This window comes from Mobula hypostoma, chromosome 4, assembly GCF_963921235.1.
Source record: "Mobula hypostoma chromosome 4, sMobHyp1.1, whole genome shotgun sequence".
In the NCBI taxonomy this organism is placed as follows: Eukaryota; Metazoa; Chordata; class Chondrichthyes; order Myliobatiformes; family Myliobatidae; genus Mobula; species Mobula hypostoma.
In genome coordinates, this window is record NC_086100.1 from 109,832,732 (window position 1) to 109,854,790 (window position 22,059).

The 22,059-nt window shown below is 39.6% G+C and overlaps 1 protein-coding gene across 1 annotated transcript in view; it reads left to right on the forward strand.

The window, feature by feature from the left end:
- egf (epidermal growth factor) overlaps window positions 1-22,059 on the forward strand; it is a 155,585-nt gene that overhangs the window by 98,740 nt on the left and 34,786 nt on the right. The window contains exons 13-19 of the mRNA XM_063046350.1: window positions 3,875-3,979; window positions 8,051-8,274; window positions 8,383-8,550; window positions 11,083-11,229; window positions 13,885-14,055; window positions 15,843-15,959; window positions 21,454-21,576. Coding sequence (XP_062902420.1) covers window positions 3,875-3,979; window positions 8,051-8,274; window positions 8,383-8,550; window positions 11,083-11,229; window positions 13,885-14,055; window positions 15,843-15,959; window positions 21,454-21,576 — 1,055 coding nt within the window. The remainder of the gene's footprint in view (window positions 1-3,874; window positions 3,980-8,050; window positions 8,275-8,382; window positions 8,551-11,082; window positions 11,230-13,884; window positions 14,056-15,842; window positions 15,960-21,453; window positions 21,577-22,059) is intronic.

Here is a 22,059-nt window from a genome sequence, read left to right on the forward strand (position 1 = left end):
CCTGTGACAAGCATCAGGAGCAGGAAGAGGTAAAGATTTGCTGAAAGTGCTGATTAAAATATTATTACTTGCTATTACATTGGAAATTCCTTTTTCATTACAGTCTGCAGCTGAAACTGTGATATCATTGCTTCTACTTTGGCTATTCCCAAAGGAGAAGATACGCGTGAAAATTTTGATTAAACATGAATTCTGTATCGTGAATGTAATATATTACATTTATGTACTTGGAAGAAAGCAAAGGAATATATTGTTTTTAATCTGCATTTCTATAGCATCTTTTACAGGTTGCAATACACACATCAAAATGAGGTAGTTTTGAATTGTATACAGTAGCCCTGGGTAGCGCAGTGATAACAGCTATCTCTCTGTTCCAGTGATCGGTTTCAATCCTGACCTTTGGTGTTCTAAATGTGTGAAGTTGACACATTCTCTCCATATCGATCTTTCTCTTCATCATCCTCCCACATCACAGCCACCTGTAAGTTAGGAGGTTAATTGGCCACAGTAAATTGTTCAAGGGCAGATGAATGGTAGACTCTGGGATAGGCTGATGGGAATATAGGATTACTGTAAGGGGTAGGAGATGGCTGATGGGCTAAAGGGCCTGTGCTGCACAATTCTATAAATGGTTTTAATGCTGTTGATTAAGAGATCACTGCTGACCAGGATCAGGGATCTGTTTCCCTAATTCTTCTTTAAAACGTTACAGAGAACATTGAGTATTAAACAGTACAACACAGGAATAGGTCCGTTGTCCCACAATATTATACCCAACTAATCAAATATCCAACTAAACTTGTCCCTTCTGCCCACACAAAGTCCATTTCCCTCGCCTTCGTTTGCCTCTCTAAGAGCTTCCTGGATGCTCCCATTGTACTTGTTTCCATCACCGCACCAGGCAACACATTCCAGCCACACACCACACTCCGTGTAAATAAACTTGCACTATCTCATCTTCCTTAAACTCATCCCCTCTCATCTTAATTGCAAGCTGTCTGGTTTTAGACATTTCAACCTCAGGGAAAAGATATTATCTGTCTAATCTGTCCATACCTCTCATAATCTTAGAAACCTCAGTCAGATTTCCTCTCAGCCTGCACCACTCCAAAGAAAACAGCCTAAGGTTGACCAACCACTCCTTTAACACATGCCCTCTAATCCGAGCAGCATCCTGGTAAACTTCTGTACCCTGTCTAAAGATTTGACATCTTTCCTATAATACAGGGACCAGGACTGAAAGTAAAACTCCAAATGGAGCTGAACTATGGTTTTATGAAGCTGCAACATAACTTCCCAACTCTTGAACTCAGTTCTTTGACTAGTAATGATTAGCATGCTGAATGCTTTCTTTACCACCCCACCAACCCGTCTAGCTACTTTCAATGACCATGGATTTGGATCCCAAGATCCCTCAGCACACCAGCATTGTTAAGGATCTTCCCATTAACAGCGTTCTGTCTCTTTACATTTGATCTCACAAAGTTCAGCACTTCACCTTTGGCCAGGCTAAACTCCATCTGCCATTTCTCTGCCAATATCTGCAGGTGATCTATACCCTGCTGAATCCTCTACCACCAACAATCTTGGTACTGTTAGCTAACTTAGATCCGAAACCCCGCCAATCCTGAAAGTTCTTTTCTTTCAGGTACTATACAGTTCTGTTTTGAATGCTGCAATTGAATCTGCCCCCACTACCGTCCCCAGCAGAGCTTTGCACACCATGCCAGTCAACAGACAAACCCTGAGTGTCAGCTGAGATATTGTATGCTGACGCCTCTGAGTAGAGTATGAACCCATAAATTTGTAATAGTGAGTATGAATGGTACTAACTAAGCCACAATGCTCAGCGAGTGGCCAACACAAGCCTTATGACCACAAGGGCATTAAAGCAAAGGAAAACCTAGATTCCCAGTGTGCAGAGTGTCTATGGATCATGTTGTGTCAGCTAACGAGTTGCAAACTGATTTACTCCAAAAATAGACCCATCTGTACAGAGTGACAGCAAAACCCTGCATAGAGACTACTTTAAAGGAAACTTCAGGAAGGAATCCATGGCCAGAACTACTGCTTTATGTCAATAAAAGCAGGGTGATTTCTCCGTCACATGACAATGAGTAGGGGATTGTTGCATACAAATGGGGGAGCTCAGTATGATTTCCAAATATAAGAATCTGTCACTTGAAATAAGTAATCTGACAGGTGGGGTTATCACCCACCCTTCTTCATTCCAGCTGTGAACAGTGGTAGTACAATATGCAGACTATATTAGTTTATATTGGAACATACATAATAATACTCTCTATTTATTGTGCTATCATTGTTCTCTCTCTGGTTCCCCTACTCTTAACTTTTCTTCCATGCTCCACTGCAATCTCCTACTAGATTCCTTCTTTATCAGCACTTTACCTCTTCCACCTGTTCCCTCCTAGCTTCTTGCTTCATCCCCACCCCTTCCCTACCTACCCACCCACCTTCCCCCTCAGCTGGTCTCACCTAAGACCTCCCAGCTTGTACTTCTACCCTCTCCCCACCTTTTTATTCTGGCTTCTGTCTGGTTTCTTTCTAGTTCTGATGAAGAGTCTCTGCCCAAAATGTTAACCGTTTATTCCCCTCAGTAGATGCCACCGTCTTGATGAGTCGTCCCAGCATTCTGTGCACATTGCTCAAGAGCTCAAAAAGCTCTTATTGAACTGCCCTTCACAGCCTATTCCATCTGAATAATTTTCTTTTTACAGATAATGAGTAACTTTAAACAATTAACAGGCTGGAAGCAATAACTACTTTGTTTACTATCACATATAATGACCTGGGTGTCATTATACACCAGTCATTGAAAGTGGGCATGCAGGTACAGCAGGCGGTGAAAAAGGCGAATGGTATGCTGGCATTTATAGTGAGAGGATTCGAGTACAGGAGCAGGGAGGTACTACTGCAGTTGTACAAGGCCTTGGTGAGACCACACCTGGAGTATTGTGTGCAGTTTTGGTCCCCTAATCTGAGGAAAGACATCCTTGCCATAGAGGGAGTACAAAGAAGGTTCACCAGATTGATTCCTGGGATGGCAGGACTTTCATATGAAGAAAGACTGGATGAACTGGGCTTGTACTCATTGGAATTTAGAAGATTGAGGGGGGATATAATTGAAAAGTATAAAATCCTAAAGGGTTTGGACAGACTCGATGCAGGAAGATTGTTCCTGATGTTGGGGAAATCCAGAACAAGGGGCCACAGTTTGAGGATAAAGAGGAAGCCTTTTAGGACCGAGATTAGGAAAAACTTCTTCACACAGAGAGTGGTGAATCTGTGGAATTCTCTGCCACAGGAAACAGTTGAGGCCAGTTCATTGGCTATATTAAAGAGGGAGTTAGATATGGCCCTTGTGGCTACGGGGATCAGGGGGTGTGGAGGGAAGGCTGGGGCGGGGTTCTGAGTTGGATGATCAGCCATGATCATAATAAATGGCGGTGCAGGCTCGAAGGGCTGAATGGCCTACTCCTGCACCTATTTTCTATGTTTCTATGCAACCTACAGTGTCAAATTATGTTAGATTAGATTAACTTTATCTGTCACATGTACATTGAGACATTGGAACATAGTAAAATGTGTTGTTTGTGTGTAATCAGATGAGTGAGGATTGTGCTGAGCAGTCTGCAAGTGTTGTCACACTTTCGCCCCAATGTCACAAGCCCCCAACTCACTAACTCTAAGCCGTGCGTCTTTGGAATGTGAGAAGAAATGGAAGCACCCAGGGGAAATCCAGGTGGACGTACAAACTCCCTGTAAATAAGATAGAACAAATACTGTAAACTAAACAATAGGAAAGTGCATAACTGAAATTAACAGCCTTAAATGCTGCCTGCCTTTGTTACAGGTTGTCCCACATTGCGAGGTGTGGGCTCAACGGTGTGCACATAGAGGTGATTGTCCGTGAAGGTGTCAATAAGCCAAGAGGAATCGCTGTCCATCCGTTGGTTAAGTAAGCGTTAAATTATAAAGTAGTAAAACAGCGAGTGGGCTGGTCAGAGGAGACAATGTAGTACATGGTTTGTATTTCTAACGTGAACTGTTGAGTGTATCCTGTCTTGCATTCATTAAAATCTATTGACTCAAAGCTGAAAGGGACACACTGAAACATCACGGCAGCAGAATGAAAGAGAATGTTTCTGTTCTTGAACTCCTGCCAAAAATTTCCACACCCATGGAGAATGCGGTGACCTTTTAAATACTGAGAATTTGCCTACTGATCATCCTTTCAGTAAGTAGGTTTGGGGGTCAGGTCTGTGGTGATGCTGAGGGTTGGAACATCCCAGAAAGCTGAACAGATAACAAATCCAATTGTTCATGTATTTTCCAATTCTCTACCTAACTATTGAACCGGTGCATGTCTGTGAGTAGGTACATTAAAAAATTATCCTGCTGGTTATTTAATAATGATGTTATACATAGATAACTGGATTTGTTGAAATATTCAAGTCAGATTTATTGTCATTTAACTACACACATGTATACCATCAAATAATAGATAGATAGATAGATAGATATACTTTATTAATCCCGAGGGAAATTTGGTTTCGTTGCAGCCGCACCAACCAAGAACAGAGCGTAAATTTAGCAATACAGAAAACCCCAACAGTCAAACATCAAAATGCAAACTATGCCAGATGGAAAATAAGTCCAGGACGAGTCTATTGGCTCAGGGTGTCTGACCCTCCACGGGAGGAGCTGCACATTCGATGGCCACAGGCAGGAACGACCTCCCGTGCCGCCAAGTGTTGTATCATGGTGGAATGTGGCTGAAGTCCAACAGTAAAAAGTTCAATATCCAGTCTGCAAACATGTTCCTTGATCGTAATATACCCCGGATTGCACCATCCGTTGTTAGCCAGAACAGTAAGCACCCAACTCCTTTACGCTTACCACTCTCAGTGCACTTCCGGTCAGCCGGAACAGTATTACCCACCGAACTCCTCTTCTCCAAAAGTCTCTGTTGTCTCGACCCGGTCCTCTTTCCTCGGCTTCGTGATCCCCCTCTGTGTGTTTTCCTCCGGATTTCAGCAGGGGTGTCCGCCACTCTGTTCGCTAAGCCAGCCGGTCTTTGCTGGTCCATGAAATACACAATGCGACCTTGTTTATAAGGCAATGATTCTACAGACCAGGGTGTAAAGCACCATAGTACACATAACACACAATAACTTAGGAAAGTAAGGATAAAATCTACAGATGAATTGAACATAAATAAACAAAATAAAGTGCATAAATTAAATATTGTCAGATACAGGACAAATTAACTGGAACACTTCGAATGTGATGCAGCAGGGAGTTCAGAAGCCTAATGATTTCCCACCCTGACCGTTCTTGTTTTTATGCTTCGGAGTCTCCTGCCTGATGGTAGAAAGTCAAAGAGGATGCTGGATAGACGGGTGGGATCCTTGATGATACTAAGGACCTTGTGTGGCAAATCTGATTGAGATATTCAACTAGTATCATTAATATCAATAGTTTCATTAAGCAATTAAATATTAGATGTTGTACTGAGACACACAATGGGAAAATGGTGGCATAGGGAATAATATCAAGGTACAGACTATTTTCTAAACAGGGAGTGAATTCAGAAATCGGAAGTGCAAAGGGACTTTGGGAGTGCAAGATTTCCTAAAGGATAACCTGCAGGTTGAGTGGGTAGTAAGGAAGACAAATACATTGTTAGCGTTCATTTTGAGAGGATTGAAAAGCAAGGATGTAATTCTCAGTCTTTATAAGGCATTGGTCAGAGCACATTTGGACTATTGTGAGCAGTTTTGAGATCCATATCTAAGAAAGGATGAGCTGGCATTGGAGAGGGTCCAGAGGAATTTTATGAGAATGGTCCTGGGAATAAAAGAGTCACTGTATGGGGAGTGTTTGATGGCTCTGGAACTGTGCGCACTGGAGTTTAGAAAAATGAGGGAGGATCTTATTGAAAGGCACAGGTAGAGTGGGCATGAGCAGGGTGTTTCCAATAGTGTGAATCTAGGACCAGCCTCAGAATAGAACGATGTCCCTTTAGACCAAAGATGAGGAGGTGAATTAACTAGATGATGGTGAATCTGTGGATGTCTGTGGAGGCCAAGTCATTGCGTATATTTAAAGCAGAGGTTGATAGATTCTTCATTAGTATGGACATCAAAGGTTACAGGGAGAAATCAGGAGACTGGGGCTAAGAGGGAAAATAAATCAGCCATGATGGAATAGCAGAGCAGATGTCTGCTCCCATGTCTTATGATGTAAAGCTTATTGTTAACCAGCTAATACACATAAACAATGTTAGCCAATTCTGTGCAGGAAATCACTTAGAACCAAACAGGAGAAACAAACTATTTCTAGAAAACAAGGGCAATTGATATTTTGGTAAACGTCTCTAGAATGGTACAATATAAACCCAATAATGACCTCTTACCGATTATATCCATCCTATTGCCATGCAATTTAGGCACCAAAGCATTCAGGAGAAGAAGCGGGGCCTGGGACAATTCAATGCAAGTATCCATAGACACATAGTCATGACTTGCCTTCGAGCTCACTGATGAGGTTGTGCAGAGGAGATGGCAAATGCACTCTTGGATTTATGTTCTACAGCAGGGGTTCCCAGCCTTTTCTATGCCATGGACCAATGCCAGGGCATCAGAGATTATGGTGAGAAGGCGGGGGAGTGGGACTAAATGGGAGAATGGATCAGCTCATGATAAAATGGCGAAGCAGACTCGATGGGCTGAATGGCAGACTTCTGCTCCTTTGTCTTATGGTCTTAATGCGGTGAAGCAAGGGATCCGTGGACCCCAGGAGGGAATCCCTGGTAGAGAGGAGGCTAAAAAGTAACTATTATCACAAAGCAACCATTTTGAAACATCAAAGAATAGAACTGATTGTCAGTCATAAGCTATACAGAGGCCTGGCAAGATCAATTGTTTGATTTTACCTTTCTATCTAAGTTTCTTCAGGTTATGTGAACAGGCTGCTCATAAGAGAGTTAATAAGTTCAATAATGTTTTAAAACCTGTATCTTTTTATAAAAACATTCTCTTCAATTCCATAATTGAGTATGACACAAATTAGCCGTGTGCCCATTTCTAGCTGACAGTGATTCTGTAGCTCAGAGGGTTAGCTCACTGACCATTCATTACTGCTTTTTAACTGCAATAGATTTCATTACTGTACAGAATGAAATAACTTAGACTTCATTCTTTTGCAGTAGCTTAGATGATGCAGCCCTTTACCCTTTAAAAATCTTAGCACCTTGATAATGCAAAACATGACAAAAAAAGAATAATTCTGATGTACAAAATTTGCTGAGCTGTTAATAACATTGGACAACAATATTTTTTTTTCAAAAGTGCTGCTTCCTCAGAATTTTTTTTTGTTTATGATAGACTGTATGAAGCTGAACACAAATATAATTTCAGTCCACTTGTATCACATAGGAATTTGGAGAAACAAGAAATCAACTTTTTTAAAATTGCGGAGTGGTGCTGACGCTTTGCTATAGTTCAACTAAGCTAAAAATGTCATGTTGGTGATTTTTATTTGTACTCAGTCTGAGGCTTCTTGCTTTAAAGTCCAACAATAATCAGCCAGCCTCAATGAATTCCAGTCATCCTGACACCGTTTCTCCATGACCGCAATGACCTGGTGCAACCTTTCACCATGCTCATCACCAATGGTGATTTATAGGGAAGAAGTCTAAATGGGAATGCAGATAATGAATCTTTAGTGACATGCTGCACTTCATGGTTTTGTATGCTTGAAGCATGTTGTCAACCCGCTGCACATAATTTGGTACTCTGTAGTTACCAAGAAAGATTTCAACAACACCTTGAACGCCTTCCATGCGATTTTCTCTGGTCCCACTGAAAGTTCTCAATGATGATCTGTTTGATTTGCAGATCAACAAATATGTTATATATTAATGAAAATGCGTTTGTTTCAATTAATCAGGGCCTTAATTAATATATGCTAAACAAATGAAGTAAGCCTTAAATTATTTGATTGTACATTATTTTATTTATTAAAGGAAGCTATTCTGGACAGCTTGTGGAAATGAACCTAGCATAGAAAGTTCTACCCTAGAAGGTGATGAGCGAATGGTTATTATCAGAGATAATCTTGTTTGGCCCAGTGGAATAACCATAGACTATATATCTGACAAGCTGTACTGGTGTGATGCCAAACGCTCTGTTATTGAGATGTCAGATCTACTTGGATACAACCGGCAGATTCTTGCACAGAATGAAGTAGGTAAGGCTTCTTTTTGACAACGAAGCTGTGTGTTATTTTCTAGTCTGCAACAAGTAGTGAACAGTTGTTAAAAAAGGATTATTTATTTATTTATTTTCCTCCCTGAAGGACGCCCATTTGATGTAGCAGTATTTGAAGATCATGTGTGGTTTACAGACTGGAGTAAGCCTTCTGTACTGAGAATGGATAAGTGGACTAGTCAGAACAGAGTGAGACTGCAAGGTGGCATGCGGCGACCTTCGTCTCTTTTTGTTGTTCATCCAATAGCCAGACCAGGTAAACTAGGCTTGTTGGACTAAGTAAAAAAACTCTTTAAAAAATAGAGTACTCTAGATCCCAGTTAAACCTTTTAATTCCAATAACAGTAAAATATATATAATAATCATTTATCTTCTCACTGTAACTTAACCTGCCTTTCATGAAACAAGGTGAGAATTTACACTGTCTCTGACTTCACACAGCGCAATACTAAATGGAATCTTAAATCAAAGTTTTATCTAATGAGTTAGGTAAGAATTGTGGAAGATGACCATCTGGTTTAACAGACTAATGTTAATTGGTTATTTAATGAAGTCATTGACTGGCTCTGAAACACTTGGGACATCCATAGGGTAGAAATTTATTAGATATGCAGATTCCTATTTCCATATCGTTTAATCCACTCTAATATTATTTGCCTGTTCATTGCAGTATATTTTAAATTAGGGCCGCTAACATAGATAATTATGCAGAGATAAATTTGCACTTGTCTTTAATAAAGATCTTGCTGTTGCCTGACCGAGCAAGGTTGTTCATCTCATGTCTGTTATTAAACACATTCAAGTTAAATCTTGATTGTGGATGGTCATTATCAGAATCTTTCCACTTAAAAGTTCATAGTTCAATGTCCAAATTACATTTCTTTTATCAAAGTATGTATAAATTATACAACCTCGAGATTTGTCTGATTACAGGCAGCCACAAAACAAGAAACCGAAAATAACCCAATTTATAAAAGACCAACACCCATTGCGCAGAGAGAGGAAAAAACCACAAATCATGCAGACAATAAAAGCAAACAACAACATTCAGAATGAAAGAAGCCACGAAGCCTGGACTAACTGGAGCAGCCCTAGCAGAACCGGCTCAACCTTCCCCTACACTGCGTTCTGGATGACCACATGACTGTGAGATATTTAGGCATGTCATGCTGTTCTGGCAATGACTGCGTAACCCCATCCCACCACATTATGTGACGTTGACTACAATCCCACCATTTTTATCCCCTGCTTGTCCTACTCTCAGAGCAGTTATCACAGCCACCTCTGAGGGAAAGACTCTCATGAGAAGAAAGAATCACAGGGAAGATTGCATGCTGAAATGAACCTCCCACTCTATTGTCCCAGTATTGAAGATAATTGGATGAGGTGATCGAGCATTAGTGAGAAACTATGACTTGTAGAGGAAAGTGTAACATTCTGTTGAGCAGGTTCATTGTTTGCTGACTGAGTGAAATGTTCAAGTTCAACTTTATTGTCATCTGACCGTACACATATATAAACAAATGAAACAATGTTCCTCCAGACCATGTTTCACCCACAAAAGATATATCATACACAGCACATAAGCCAAAATATTACCATAAATACTGAAGATTAATAAAATATAATTCAAAATGCATGTAATGCACAGAGCAGATAAACAGTACAGTCAACAGTATAAAGCTCTCTGTCCTAGTGACAAGACCCCAGTGGTGGCAGTATGTTCATTAGTCTCACAGCTTGAAGGAAGAAGCTGTTCCCCTTTCGGCAGTCCTAATCCCAATGCTTCTGTACCTCCTTCCTGATGATTTATATTCTGTGGGTATTTTTTTTTTGCCATTTGCATGATATGTTGGGTGTTTAATGTTTTATTTCCATAAGTTCCATGGTATTTCTTTGTTTTGTAGCTGTCTGTGGGAAGAAGACTCTCAGGGCTGTATCCTGCATATGTACTTTAGAACTTTGAACTTCAAGGCCACGTAGGGCACTTGGGGCCTGCCTGTGTCTCTTACATAAATCAGATTGCATTAATAAGGCATTTATATCTGAAAGAGAAATTACTTTCTTAAGTGCTCTGTAAATTCAAGATCTGAAAAGGAAGAAAATGGAAAGCATAGTAAATCAGTTTGTATTGATGAGCAGTTTATATCTGAAACACAGATTTGTTTTGAATTCAGTATTAAGCTTTTGAAATTAGATTGGTAAAATAAAATTCAAAAATTGGAAATCATACTAGGTTCAAAAAAGAAGAAAAATACAGTTTTAAAGTGAATTTGTATTTATAATACTCTAAGAATTATTAAAATCGGAAATGTGAGATCATATTTGTAAAAGCTTCAAGAGAAGTTAATTTGGAGTAATTGTCCTACAATACCATTAAATGGAAAAGAAGGGTTCTATTCAAAGTCCACATTCAATCCATGTTTGTAATATCAGTGCAGGAATTTTGTACCATTCAATATATTTGACTGGGAACCCAGTTATTATTTTTAAGCAGCTTATGGAGGCAAAGTAAGATGTGACAGACCACTTGTGGATTTCAAATCTAACTCCTCACGTCTGCTGAGAACTGCTCACCATGAACTGCCTATTCAGTTGTCCATAAATGTTCTCAGTTCCACTGCGTCTTTTCTAATGACTTTTAATCATATCTGGTCAATTGGTAAATCACCAAAAGAACTGCTTTACTGAAATTCCTTCAACAAATATAATGATAAGTTATTCTTTTCTGAAAGTTCTGCAGTGATAGTTCTGAAGTATATTCATGTTTTTTGTGCTAATACTGTAGGTGCTGATCCTTGCCTGTATAAGAACGGTGGATGTAGCCAGGTCTGTGAGAATAGATTGGGAGTTGCCCAATGTTTATGCCATGATGGTTTCCAGAAAGCAGCAGATGGAAAATCGTGTCAACTTGCAAACATTTCAACAACTATACGTAAGAAATGTTTTCCTCATTGTCCTAATAATTTCCTATCTGCATGAAATGTTAAGAACATTATCAAATGAGAATCAAGAAAACGGCAGATGGTGGAAATCTGAAATAGAAGTTGAAATGCTCAACCAGTCAGGCAGAACCTGTGAAATGAGATACAGTTCAACATTCCATTCGACCTGGAGCATAAACACATTCTCTTGTCACAGATGCGGTCTGACCTACTGAACGCGAGCCTCTCGGGCTGCATCTCTACTTCTTACTTAATACAACACAAACTTTCCAGAGTGGGTGAATGGGAGATTTCATAAACACAAGAGATTCTGCAGATGCTGGAAATCCACAGTAACACAAGTACAATGCTGGAGGAACTCAGCAGGTCAGGCAGCATCTATGGAAAGGAATAAACAGTTGATGTTTGGAGCCAAAACCCTTCATAAGGAATGGGAACTTTGTCATTTCAAATCTTTGATAACTTTGTCTAATTTGACAACCTTTCTTGAGAGTTACTATAAGCAACACCAGTTGTTTCAAATGCCAGTGAAAAGAATTTCAAATTGAAATCTGCAAACAACTGGTAATAGGTCAGTCTCAGTCCTGAGCAGTTTGGAACTATGAGCAAGCGTACACTTAATTCCAGTGTAAATGGGCATTATGTCATTCTAGCCTGCCCAGCAGCCACATTGTAGAACTGGGTGGATAACTCTCAGGAACATTACCAAAACCGCATGAAAATTTGTAATGTGCTTACAAAAGCCGTCTTAAAGTATCCACTTTGTCAAAATGAAAATTTGCTACTGAGAGCTACATCTGTTTAGGATTCATAATTTTCTGAAGGAAGCGCAAGGTCTATTAAGGCCTAGCTCAACATGTCACTGATTTGAAACAATATTGCACCTATGATACTTCCCTGCCCCTAAGTTGTCTCATGGACGAATACATATAAGATGAAGACAACGAAACCTTACAATATCTGACCAAATGTAAACCTTTATTGTATGATCAGGTAGTGTTGTGAACAAATTGAGTCCTCTTGGTCACACCAGCTATTCTCCTTCTCCTCCCGCCACCTTTTTATTCTGTTGAACTCCCCCTTCCTTTTCAGTCCTGATGAAGGCTCTCAGCCCGAAACATTGACTGTTTATTCATTTCCTGATCTGCAGAGTTCTTCCAGCATTTTGTGCGCGTTGCTTTGTACAATTATTTTGTCTCATTCCATAAGCTTGTTTGATCCTTTATATTTGACTCAATAGTAGATGTCCTTTACATCATTCTTGCAATTCTCTAATGAAATATGCACAATAAAAGATCAAACACTAGATCAAAATGTTTGAACATGATAGATCTGGACAATTTGGAATTATCTTAAGTTTAAAAAAGGTCTCAGCCATCTGAAGGAACCCAGCAGCAAAGGTGTAAACAGAGAGACACCTTCATATAATCCGAAGAAAGAGAAAGAAAATATACAAAGACGTACTGAGCCACTGGCTAATGGGGTTGGCAATACTTTCAAAGATATGGCATTAAGTATTTTACGTTACTGCTTCCACTGACAAGGGGAAAATATTGGAAAGCAAAAGATAAGTTAAACGTTACTTCGAACTGAAAGGTAAAATGTTGGAAAACGAGTGGGAAATCCAGAGAAAATTAGAAATGGAAACACGAGGAAATCTGCAGATGCTGGAATTTCAAGCAGCACACATAAAAGTTGCTGGTGAACGCAGCAGGCCAGGCAGCAGCTCTAGGAAGAGGTACAGTCGACGTTTCGGGCCCGAAATGTCGACTGTACCTCTTCCTAGGAATGCTGCCTAGCCTGCTGTGTTCACCAGCATCTTTTATAAAATTAGAAATGGCCTGTGTTTGAAGCTATTTATACCAAGGGGTTTAACATATACAATAGGAGTTTGAGTAAAATATGGCTTTAACTTCTCTACCACTACAGCCTTTAGCAGTCCTATAGTCCTAGATTTCTGGCTTCTTGTTTAATCACTACTACCTCTGGGATTTGTACACCAAATTGTCTAGGTCTATGTTTTAATTTGGTCTCACTAAGTAATTTAGCTTTGTACACCCAGTTGTCTAGATCTATTGGAAATAATTCTGAAGACATGTACCTCGGGTGGTTAATAGTTAGGTTGAGCTATTCTCTGATCTTGGCAATTTACTTGCAAGCATTTTGTCACCATACGAGGAGACATCGTCAGTGCGCTGTGATTGTGGAGTGCCCTCTGAATGCTTGGCCTTTATTATATAGTTCAGAGGACACGCCACAGTAAACAGCACACTGACGATGTCTCCTTGTATGGAGGTGAAACGTTTGCAAGTAAATTTCCGAGATCGGAGAACAACTTAACCCAACTATCTAGATTTCTGTTTAACATCGTCTCACTAAGCCATTTAGATTCTCTATCTTTAAAACCCTTTTTAGTATTTATCTCTTTATCCACGCTCTTAAACAGATTCTTTGATTTGCCTAATATGATTTTGGTGAAGTAGCTTTTCAAGTTTTATGAAAACAAAACAGGTATGGTTGATCAGAACAGAGCAAGAATCCAAAGTTTTCCTTGAAAAGAGTATTTGAAGTGTAGCTGATGAAGAATTTAATACTGTACTTGCAAATTGAACAGTATGAAGCAAAGTTTGGACTTTTGCCAACAGACCCCAGAATTACATCTGCTGCCAAGGTGAACTTGTTCTCAACCCCTGTGTTAGAAGATGAGAATCTGTCCCAGTCTGAAGGCCACTCTTCCACTACCCGTTTCAATAAAGATAAGATTACTCCTGAACTCCAGCCAAGACCCACACTTGTGGCAGAGATAATGATATCAGGTAATTGCCGCTCTGATAAACATTTACTTTTACCTATTACTACACAGAAATAAATTACTTGTCCACTCCATTCCATACTAGCTTCGAGCAGAGCAACTCCATCAATTTCATTACCCATCTCCAACTTCCGTTAGCCCAACAAATTGTTTGCACTTATATCTCCATTAATTACAGTTTAATTATTTTACCACATTAAACTACACTGTTAATGGATGGTAGTTATTTAACTGAATAAAGTGAGAGAACCCTTGCAATTACAGTCTCCAAAACATCTCCGGTCAGCATCAAACCCAGGTCCCTAGAGCTGTGAGTTAGCAACGGTAAACTAATTGGGCATTGTGCCACCAGGAGCAGACACAGTTAGGGATTTTCTAAAAAATAATGCAAACTTCGAAACTGCAACTTGTGAGAATGCAATCATTTAGGCTTTCATACTTAAGACTAAAAGCTTTGACTATATTAATGCAAGCAACCTATGATTGGATCTTTATTCCTAACTATGATTGCATTTTACTCGATAGAATGGGAGTGATTAACAGATTCACCAATTATAGCTTTCTTACTCATGCAGATGTTTATACAACTTATTTAGCAATTAATACAATCCAGACTGAAAAGTTAAAAATAGTCCCATGGAATTATCAAAAAGCTACACTAAATTCCATAACAAGAATTGGTCGTCTATTGAACAATAAACATTGCTCAGATAAAAGCAGATGAGAGAGGCCATTCAAGACATTTATCAAATCAGAAGGAAACATTCAGACTCAGTCTGCACTAAATGTATGTAAGATTAATTCAGATAGACTCACTTTCCAGCACTTCCCCATAGCATTATAATATAAGTATTTAGCCAGCATTTTGACCGACTCTGCCTCCATTACTCCTGGCAATGCATTTTTGGACCTAATCACCCGCTCTGCAAATATATTTTTGTCATGTCACTTTTGGTTCTTTTGCCAATGACCTCCATCTAATTTTCTTCATGTCACTGGAAACAGCTCTCTCTACTTACTCTGCCCAGAGCCTTTATGATTTTAAATTAATCTATCATATCCCCTAGCAAACTGCTCTGCCCCAAGGAAAGCAACCTCAGGTTTACCACAGTCAACTACTCATGCTCTGAATTATTGTTCACATTCTCTTGAAAGCATCGCATCCTTCCTAAACTGCGCTGCTCAGGAATGTATACCACACTGCTGTTGTCATTAATTCAATGTTACATAAAGATTCGTTGTGATATACTTTCTCTTTGATCAGATTAAGATCAAAGTTCTTGTGGAAGTACTCCAAGGACAGTCCTCCCTTGCTCGAGTTCATTAACATAAAGTTGATCAGAACTTTATTTGTAGCGTGTAGCACTTTGCAATCGGCCGGTGTCTGATACACAGCACCTAACATATTCCTCCAGGTTTCAGATTGTATTTACAAATGGAAATAATAATAATCACTCAAAAAGTACAAATTCTTTCACTTTCACAGTTACTTTGACTGTACTCTTCCGCTCATTCACAAAGCGCTAAATATACTTCCATATATGAAGTCTAGCCTTTCTCACTGTACCTGAGCCTAATAAACCACAGAATGTGTCAGCCTGAAATGGGAGTAATTTGGACCAAGCTTGACTATTCCATTTGGTACTGAAAATACTAATAGGGTACCTAGCCTCCACTTCCTTATTTCTGTCCTATTGTGCTAATTTGTATGTTTTTTTCTACACTTTCCTTAGAACAAAGATAACGCAAACACATTTATTTACCAAGTTGCCTTGATTTCCTTTTTTCAAGATCAAGATGACTGTGAAGTCTTGGAATGTGATCTCAATGCTCAGTGTATAGTATCAGAAGGAATTGCGAGATGCCAGTGTTCGGAAGGATTTACTGGGCAAGGCAACATCTGCAATGGTAATGAGTTGAGTCTAATTATTAATTAATTAATTAGTTACCTTGTGTTTGAGCTTTCAATTCTCCATGAAAGTGATTTCTTTTGAAGATAGGATGGAATGCAACCTTGTTGATTTTGTTCTTCTGTGACATATTGATTATAGATTGGTTTTACACGGTTCATATTTTTTCAAATAATTTCCTAATCTGTGGAAATGTTATTCCATGTCCACCACCACTTCCAATCTTCAGTTTCTAGTCATATTGCCAAAATATTATAGTGCGTTGCATGGTGACGAGGGGGCGTACCAAAGTGAGACATACCAGCTAGCTGTTGGTATCACAGCAACAACTTTGTATTCAACATCAGTAAGACCAAAGAGCTGATTGTGGACTTCAGAATGTGTAGGGTTAGGGAACATGAACCAATCCTCATAGAGGGATCAGAAGTGGAGAAAGTGAGCATTTCCAAGTTCATGGGTGTTAATGATTAGTGGTGTTCTGCAGGGACTGGTGTTGGGACCACATCTTTTCATGTTATATGTCAATGATTTGGATGAAGGAATTGATGGCTTTGTCTAGGTTTGCATACAACACGAAGACAGGTGGAGGGGCAGGTCGTGTGGGGAAAGCAGGGAGCCTGCATACGGTCTTTGACAGATTGGGAGACTGGGCAAAGAGGTGTCAGATGGAATATACTGATGGGAAGTGTATGGTCATGCACTTTGATAGAAAGAATAAAGATGTAGACAAAGGTTTTGGGGACATAGCCTCAAGATTCGGGGGAGTAGATTTAGGGTGGAGATGAGGAGGAACTGCTTTTCCCAGAGGGTGTTGAATCTGTGGAATTCTCTGCCCAATGAACCAGTGGAGGCTACCTCAGTAAATACGTTTATATATTTAAGATAAGGTTGGATAGATTTTTGCATAGTAGAGGAATTAAGAGTTATGGGGAATAGGCAGATAGGTGGAGATGAGTCCATGGCCAGATCAGCCATGATCTTAGTGAATAGCGGAACAGGCTCAATGGGCCAAATGGCCTACTCCTGCTCCTATTTCTTATTATCTTATTTTCTAAACGGAGAAAATTCACAAATCAGAGACGCAAAAGCACTTGGGGATCATCGTGAAGAATTCCCTAAAGGTTAATTTACAGGCTGAGGTGGTGGTGAGGAAGGCAAATGCAATATTAGAATTAATTTCAAGATGAATAGAATAAAAGAAAAAGGATGTAATGCTGAGGCTTTATAAGGCATTGGTCAGACTGCACCTCTAATATTGTATGAAGTTTATCTAAGAAAAGATGTGTTCGCATTTGAAAGGGCCCAGGAGAGGTTTACAAGAATGATTCCAGGAATGAAGGTGTTATCATATGAGGAGTATTTGATGGCTCTGGACTTGTACTTGCTGGAGTTTAGAAGAATGAGGGGGGATCTCATTGAAACCTATCAGACATTTAAAGGGCTAGATAGAGGGGATATTTGCTAGACTAGTGGAGTCTAGGACCAGAGAACACAGCCTCTGAATAGAGGACGTGTGCATGTGAGCTTGACTTCAATGTTTAAAACAAGTTTGGATGGGTACCTGGATATTAGGAGTTTTGGTGTCTATGGTCTGGGTGCAGGTCAATGGGACTAGGCAGCTTAAATGGGTCAGCACAGAGCAGATGGGCTGAAAGGCTTGTTCCTGTGTTGTACTTTTCAATGACTCTATGACGTCAATTTAGAACAGAGATGGGGAAGAATTCCTTTAGCCAGAGAGTGGTGAATCTATGGAATTCATTGCCACAGATGACTGTGGAGCACAAGTCACACTTGAAGAGGAAGTTGATAGGTTCTTGATCAGTCAGGGTGTTAAAGGTTTGGGGGAAAAGGCAGGAGAATGTGGTTGAGAGGGATAATAAATCAGCCATGATAGAATGGCAGAGCAGACTCGATGGGCTGAATGGCCTAATTCTGCTCCTTATGGTCTTATAGTGTAATAGCATTACGCTAACCGCTACGCTGTCCTGCTGCTCCTGGATTCAGAATGATTTTTTAAATCATTCTGACAGGGTAAAACCCTGTCATATTGCGATTTGTGTTCCCTAATGGCCTCTTACTGATAAGCCTCCACTGTATTCTGCAGCTGGCCAGATTATTTGAAACAAACAAGCTGCGTAATGGAAATTACTCACCTACCAGTCCCCAGGGTCTGAAGATTCATTGGAGCTGTTAGTTATTTCATGATGCAAAATGTTATTTCCTTATAAATATTGAAGAATGCGTAACTACCTTTGCACGGTGCATTGAATGCATAGCAGACTGAATTAACATGGGGCAGTTCTGTTTGTAGATGTCATCCTGGTTACTGTAGTGATGGGCTTTTCTGTTATGGTGAAAGATTTACTCATAGATGATGTTCTGCTGGTGGAAAGCATGTGGTTTTGTGACTTTTTTTCTTGTAGCCTTTTAAAGAAAGGGGGAAAGGAAGTAAAGAGGGTGGAGCTTAGTTTGAAAGATTAAGAACTGGGATTAGTTTGGACAAAGTTGGGAAATAGTATTAAGTAGGAAACATTGGAGGCATTTGTATGAAAGCACAGAAGCAGCAGCAGCAATGCAGGAAATTGTAAAAATCATGGAATTAGAGTTGCATATTAATGCAATAATTATAAGGAAACTGCAAAACATATAGAGATTCACACACCAAAGTAGTATTAATAGTGTAGAAAATAAAGTTATGTGGTTTATTAAAGATGTGTGTGTAGTTCAGTATGATCAGGAACCAACACCAGAACAGAATATTTTGTATGTGGTACTGTGTCATGAGAAAGGGTTCATCAAGGAGTTTGTCAATAAGGGGCCTTTAGGGAACGCTGATCACAATCTGATGGGATTTGATATAAAAAATCATTCTAAATCTAACGTGTTAAACTTGAATGAAGCAAACTAAGAAGGCATGTTGCATGAATTGGCAATAGTACACTGGGAAACATTATTAAAAGATATGACCAAAACCAGCATTGGCGAATACTTAAAGAATTTTTACCTAAGTTATAATTCATAAATATCACACGCATACACACACACGCACACACATGCACACAGCCTTGTTACTCTGCTGTCATCGCACTGAATGTGCACACACCTTCTCCAGTAAATTCTCATAATGTGCCCTAGACTGAGCTGATACGTTCAGGTTGCCTTTATGGTACCTTTCCCACCATACAGAGCAGAATAATGGGGATGTGTAAAAATGTACCTGTTGTTTGTATACTGTACTTAAGGTAGATACTTCTGTTTATCTTATAATATAATTGTAACTACTTTTTGGGGTGCATCATAACCCCACCTTTCGAAGCAAAAGTGCTCCGCCGGTGAAGTGGTGGAGCCTTGGTTATAGGAAGAAATTAAAAGTAGCATTAGATCAAAGGGAAATGTTCATTTCATCTCCTCAAAAGCCAGTGAGCCAGGGGATTGGAATATTTCAGAATTTCAGCAAGAGAGGACTAAGGCACACAAAAGGTAGGAGAATTAGAATATGAGGGTATTGTAGTAAGAAAAGTAAAATTGAGCTATAGAAACTTCCATAGAAAAAGATTAATTAATGTTGATGTGGATCCCTTACAGACCGAGGCAGAAAAATATGTATGCAGCTAGGAAATATATTAAATAAATATTTTATAATTGTTTTCCCAATAGATGGCACAGCAAAACCTTCTAAAATGTGAAGAACAATGAAATGAGTTCAAATAAATTGGTATTAGTAAAAATTAGTATTTAAGAAATTAGTGGAATGGAAAAGTATTAAATATCTAGAATCTGTTGATAACCATCCTAGAATTTAAGTGGTGGCAGTGGAGAAAATAGACATACAAATGACCATTTTCTGACATTTCAGAGATTTTAGAATGGTTCTTATAGATGGAAGGCGACAAATATAACCCTACTATGTAGAGGAGCATAACATCAGTTGCAGGGGAAATACCAGAATTTAGTATTAAAGAAGTGATAATAGGACACAGAAAATGGCATTTCAATCAGACAAAATCTATGTGGATTTATGAAAGAGAAATCAGATTTGGTAAATCTCCTGGAATTGTTTTGAGTTTGTAGTTAGGAACATAATTAAGGGTGATGTAGCTGGGACAGTGCATTTGGACTTTTAGAAAGCTTTCCGTGAGGCACCAAGCAAAAGATAGTTTTAAAAAGAATGAGCAATAACATAGATTAGGAATAATATATTGCAATGGATGAAGGATTGGTTAGTAGGTAGAAAACAGAAGGAATAAATGGGTCATTTTGGGTTGGGAAGATGTGACCAGTGGGTAGCTGTGGGGTTCACTGCTGGCATCCCTGTTGTTAACAGTCTATATTAAAGATTAGGATGAGGAGATCAAGTGTATCAAAATTTGCTGATGACACAAAGCAGAGTGACCATACTGACAGTGAGAAGGATGAGAAAGGTTTTAGTGTGATTTCCAAACAAGAGAGAATCTGCAAATGCTGGAAATCCAAGCAACACATGCAAAATGCTGGAGGAACTCAGCAGGCCAGGCAACATCTATGGAAAAACAGTACTGTCGAAGTTTCAGGCCGAAACCTTTCGGCAGTCCTGTACTGTGCTTTTTTCCCGTGGATGCTGCCTGGCCTGCTGAGTTCCTCCAGCATTCTGTGTGTGTGTTGCTTAGTGTGATATACACAAGTTCAGTGAATGGACAGGAATGTAACAGACAAAATAGGGTGCAGAAAGATTTAAGAAACAACTTTGGTGGAAAAATATAGAAAGCTGGGGTATTTTTTGATTGATGAGAGCTTGAAAGGTGTTGAGGTTCAGAAAGGCCTAGGTGTCTTTTAGTATGAGTCAATAAAAAATAACATGCACAGAAACGAACACTGGTTGACTAGCCTGATTCCTGGTCATAATGGGCTTGTCCTGTGAGGAGAGTTCAAGCCAAGTGGCTCTCTAACTGCTTGTATTTTGAAGAAAGAGTGATAATTGTTGAAAATATAAAGTCCTTACCAGCATGGCAGTGTAGATGCAAACACAATGTTTCTGAAAATTAGGGATCAACCTTTCGGAGATAAAAAGATTGGTTTCACCCTAAAAGGTCGTGAATCTTACATTTCCCTGCCTAAGAGGATCTCAATGGCTCGATTGTTGAATATATACTAGAAAGGCATAAATCGTTTTTTGGATACTAAGGGAACCAGGGGATGCAGGGCCACAGTAGTTCAGAAAAAAGGCATTGAAGAAAAGATCAATCAACAACATCTGACTGAATGAGAGAGTAACAATAAAGGAGCCGAATGACCTGCTGTTCCTACTCCTCATCTCCCTATCTAAAATCTGTAAATTGGATTATTTTTCAGTCTTTGTCAAACTTGTTAAAACTGGTCATCAGTATAAATTACTGATACATTAAATGTATGTGTATGCATATAAATGAAGTGTATATATGAAACGAGATAGGAAGGTGATAATTATACGTCAGATTTATGGTGCGTTCCAACATGATTCTAATGTTGGTTTTCAGATATTGATGAATGCAAAACTGGGGTGCACAATTGTGATGAAAATGCTTTCTGCACGAATACAAATGGAAATTACAGCTGTACGTGTTACAAAGGATTTATTGGCACAGGATATCATTGTTTGCGTAAGTAGACAAGCTTTACACTGAATGACTCTCTTATTTTATTGAGATGCAGCGCGGAATGGGCCCTCACGGCTCTTCAAACCTCGCTGCCCAGCAATCCTCCGATTTTATCCTTGCCTAACCACAGACAATTTACAGTGACCAATTCGGTCTGTGGGAGGAGACCAGAGCACCCGGAGGAAACCCACGTGGTCACGGGGAGAACGTTCAAACTCCTTACGGGTAGCGGTGGGAATTGAACCCAGGTCACCTGCACTGTAAAGCATTGCAAGCCTCCAAACCCCACGACAAGGTTGTGGTTCTCTTGGAGCACTGGGAACGTTAGAAGAATAAAAATGGGATTAATGGCAGATAAGTATAAACAGATGGTTGATGGTCAGCATGGATCTGGAGGGAGGGCTAAGGGCCTTTTCCACATGGTTTCTCTTGACGACTTTAAGCTCCACAGCGCCACCTATCGGGTATGCATCACCTGCAATACTT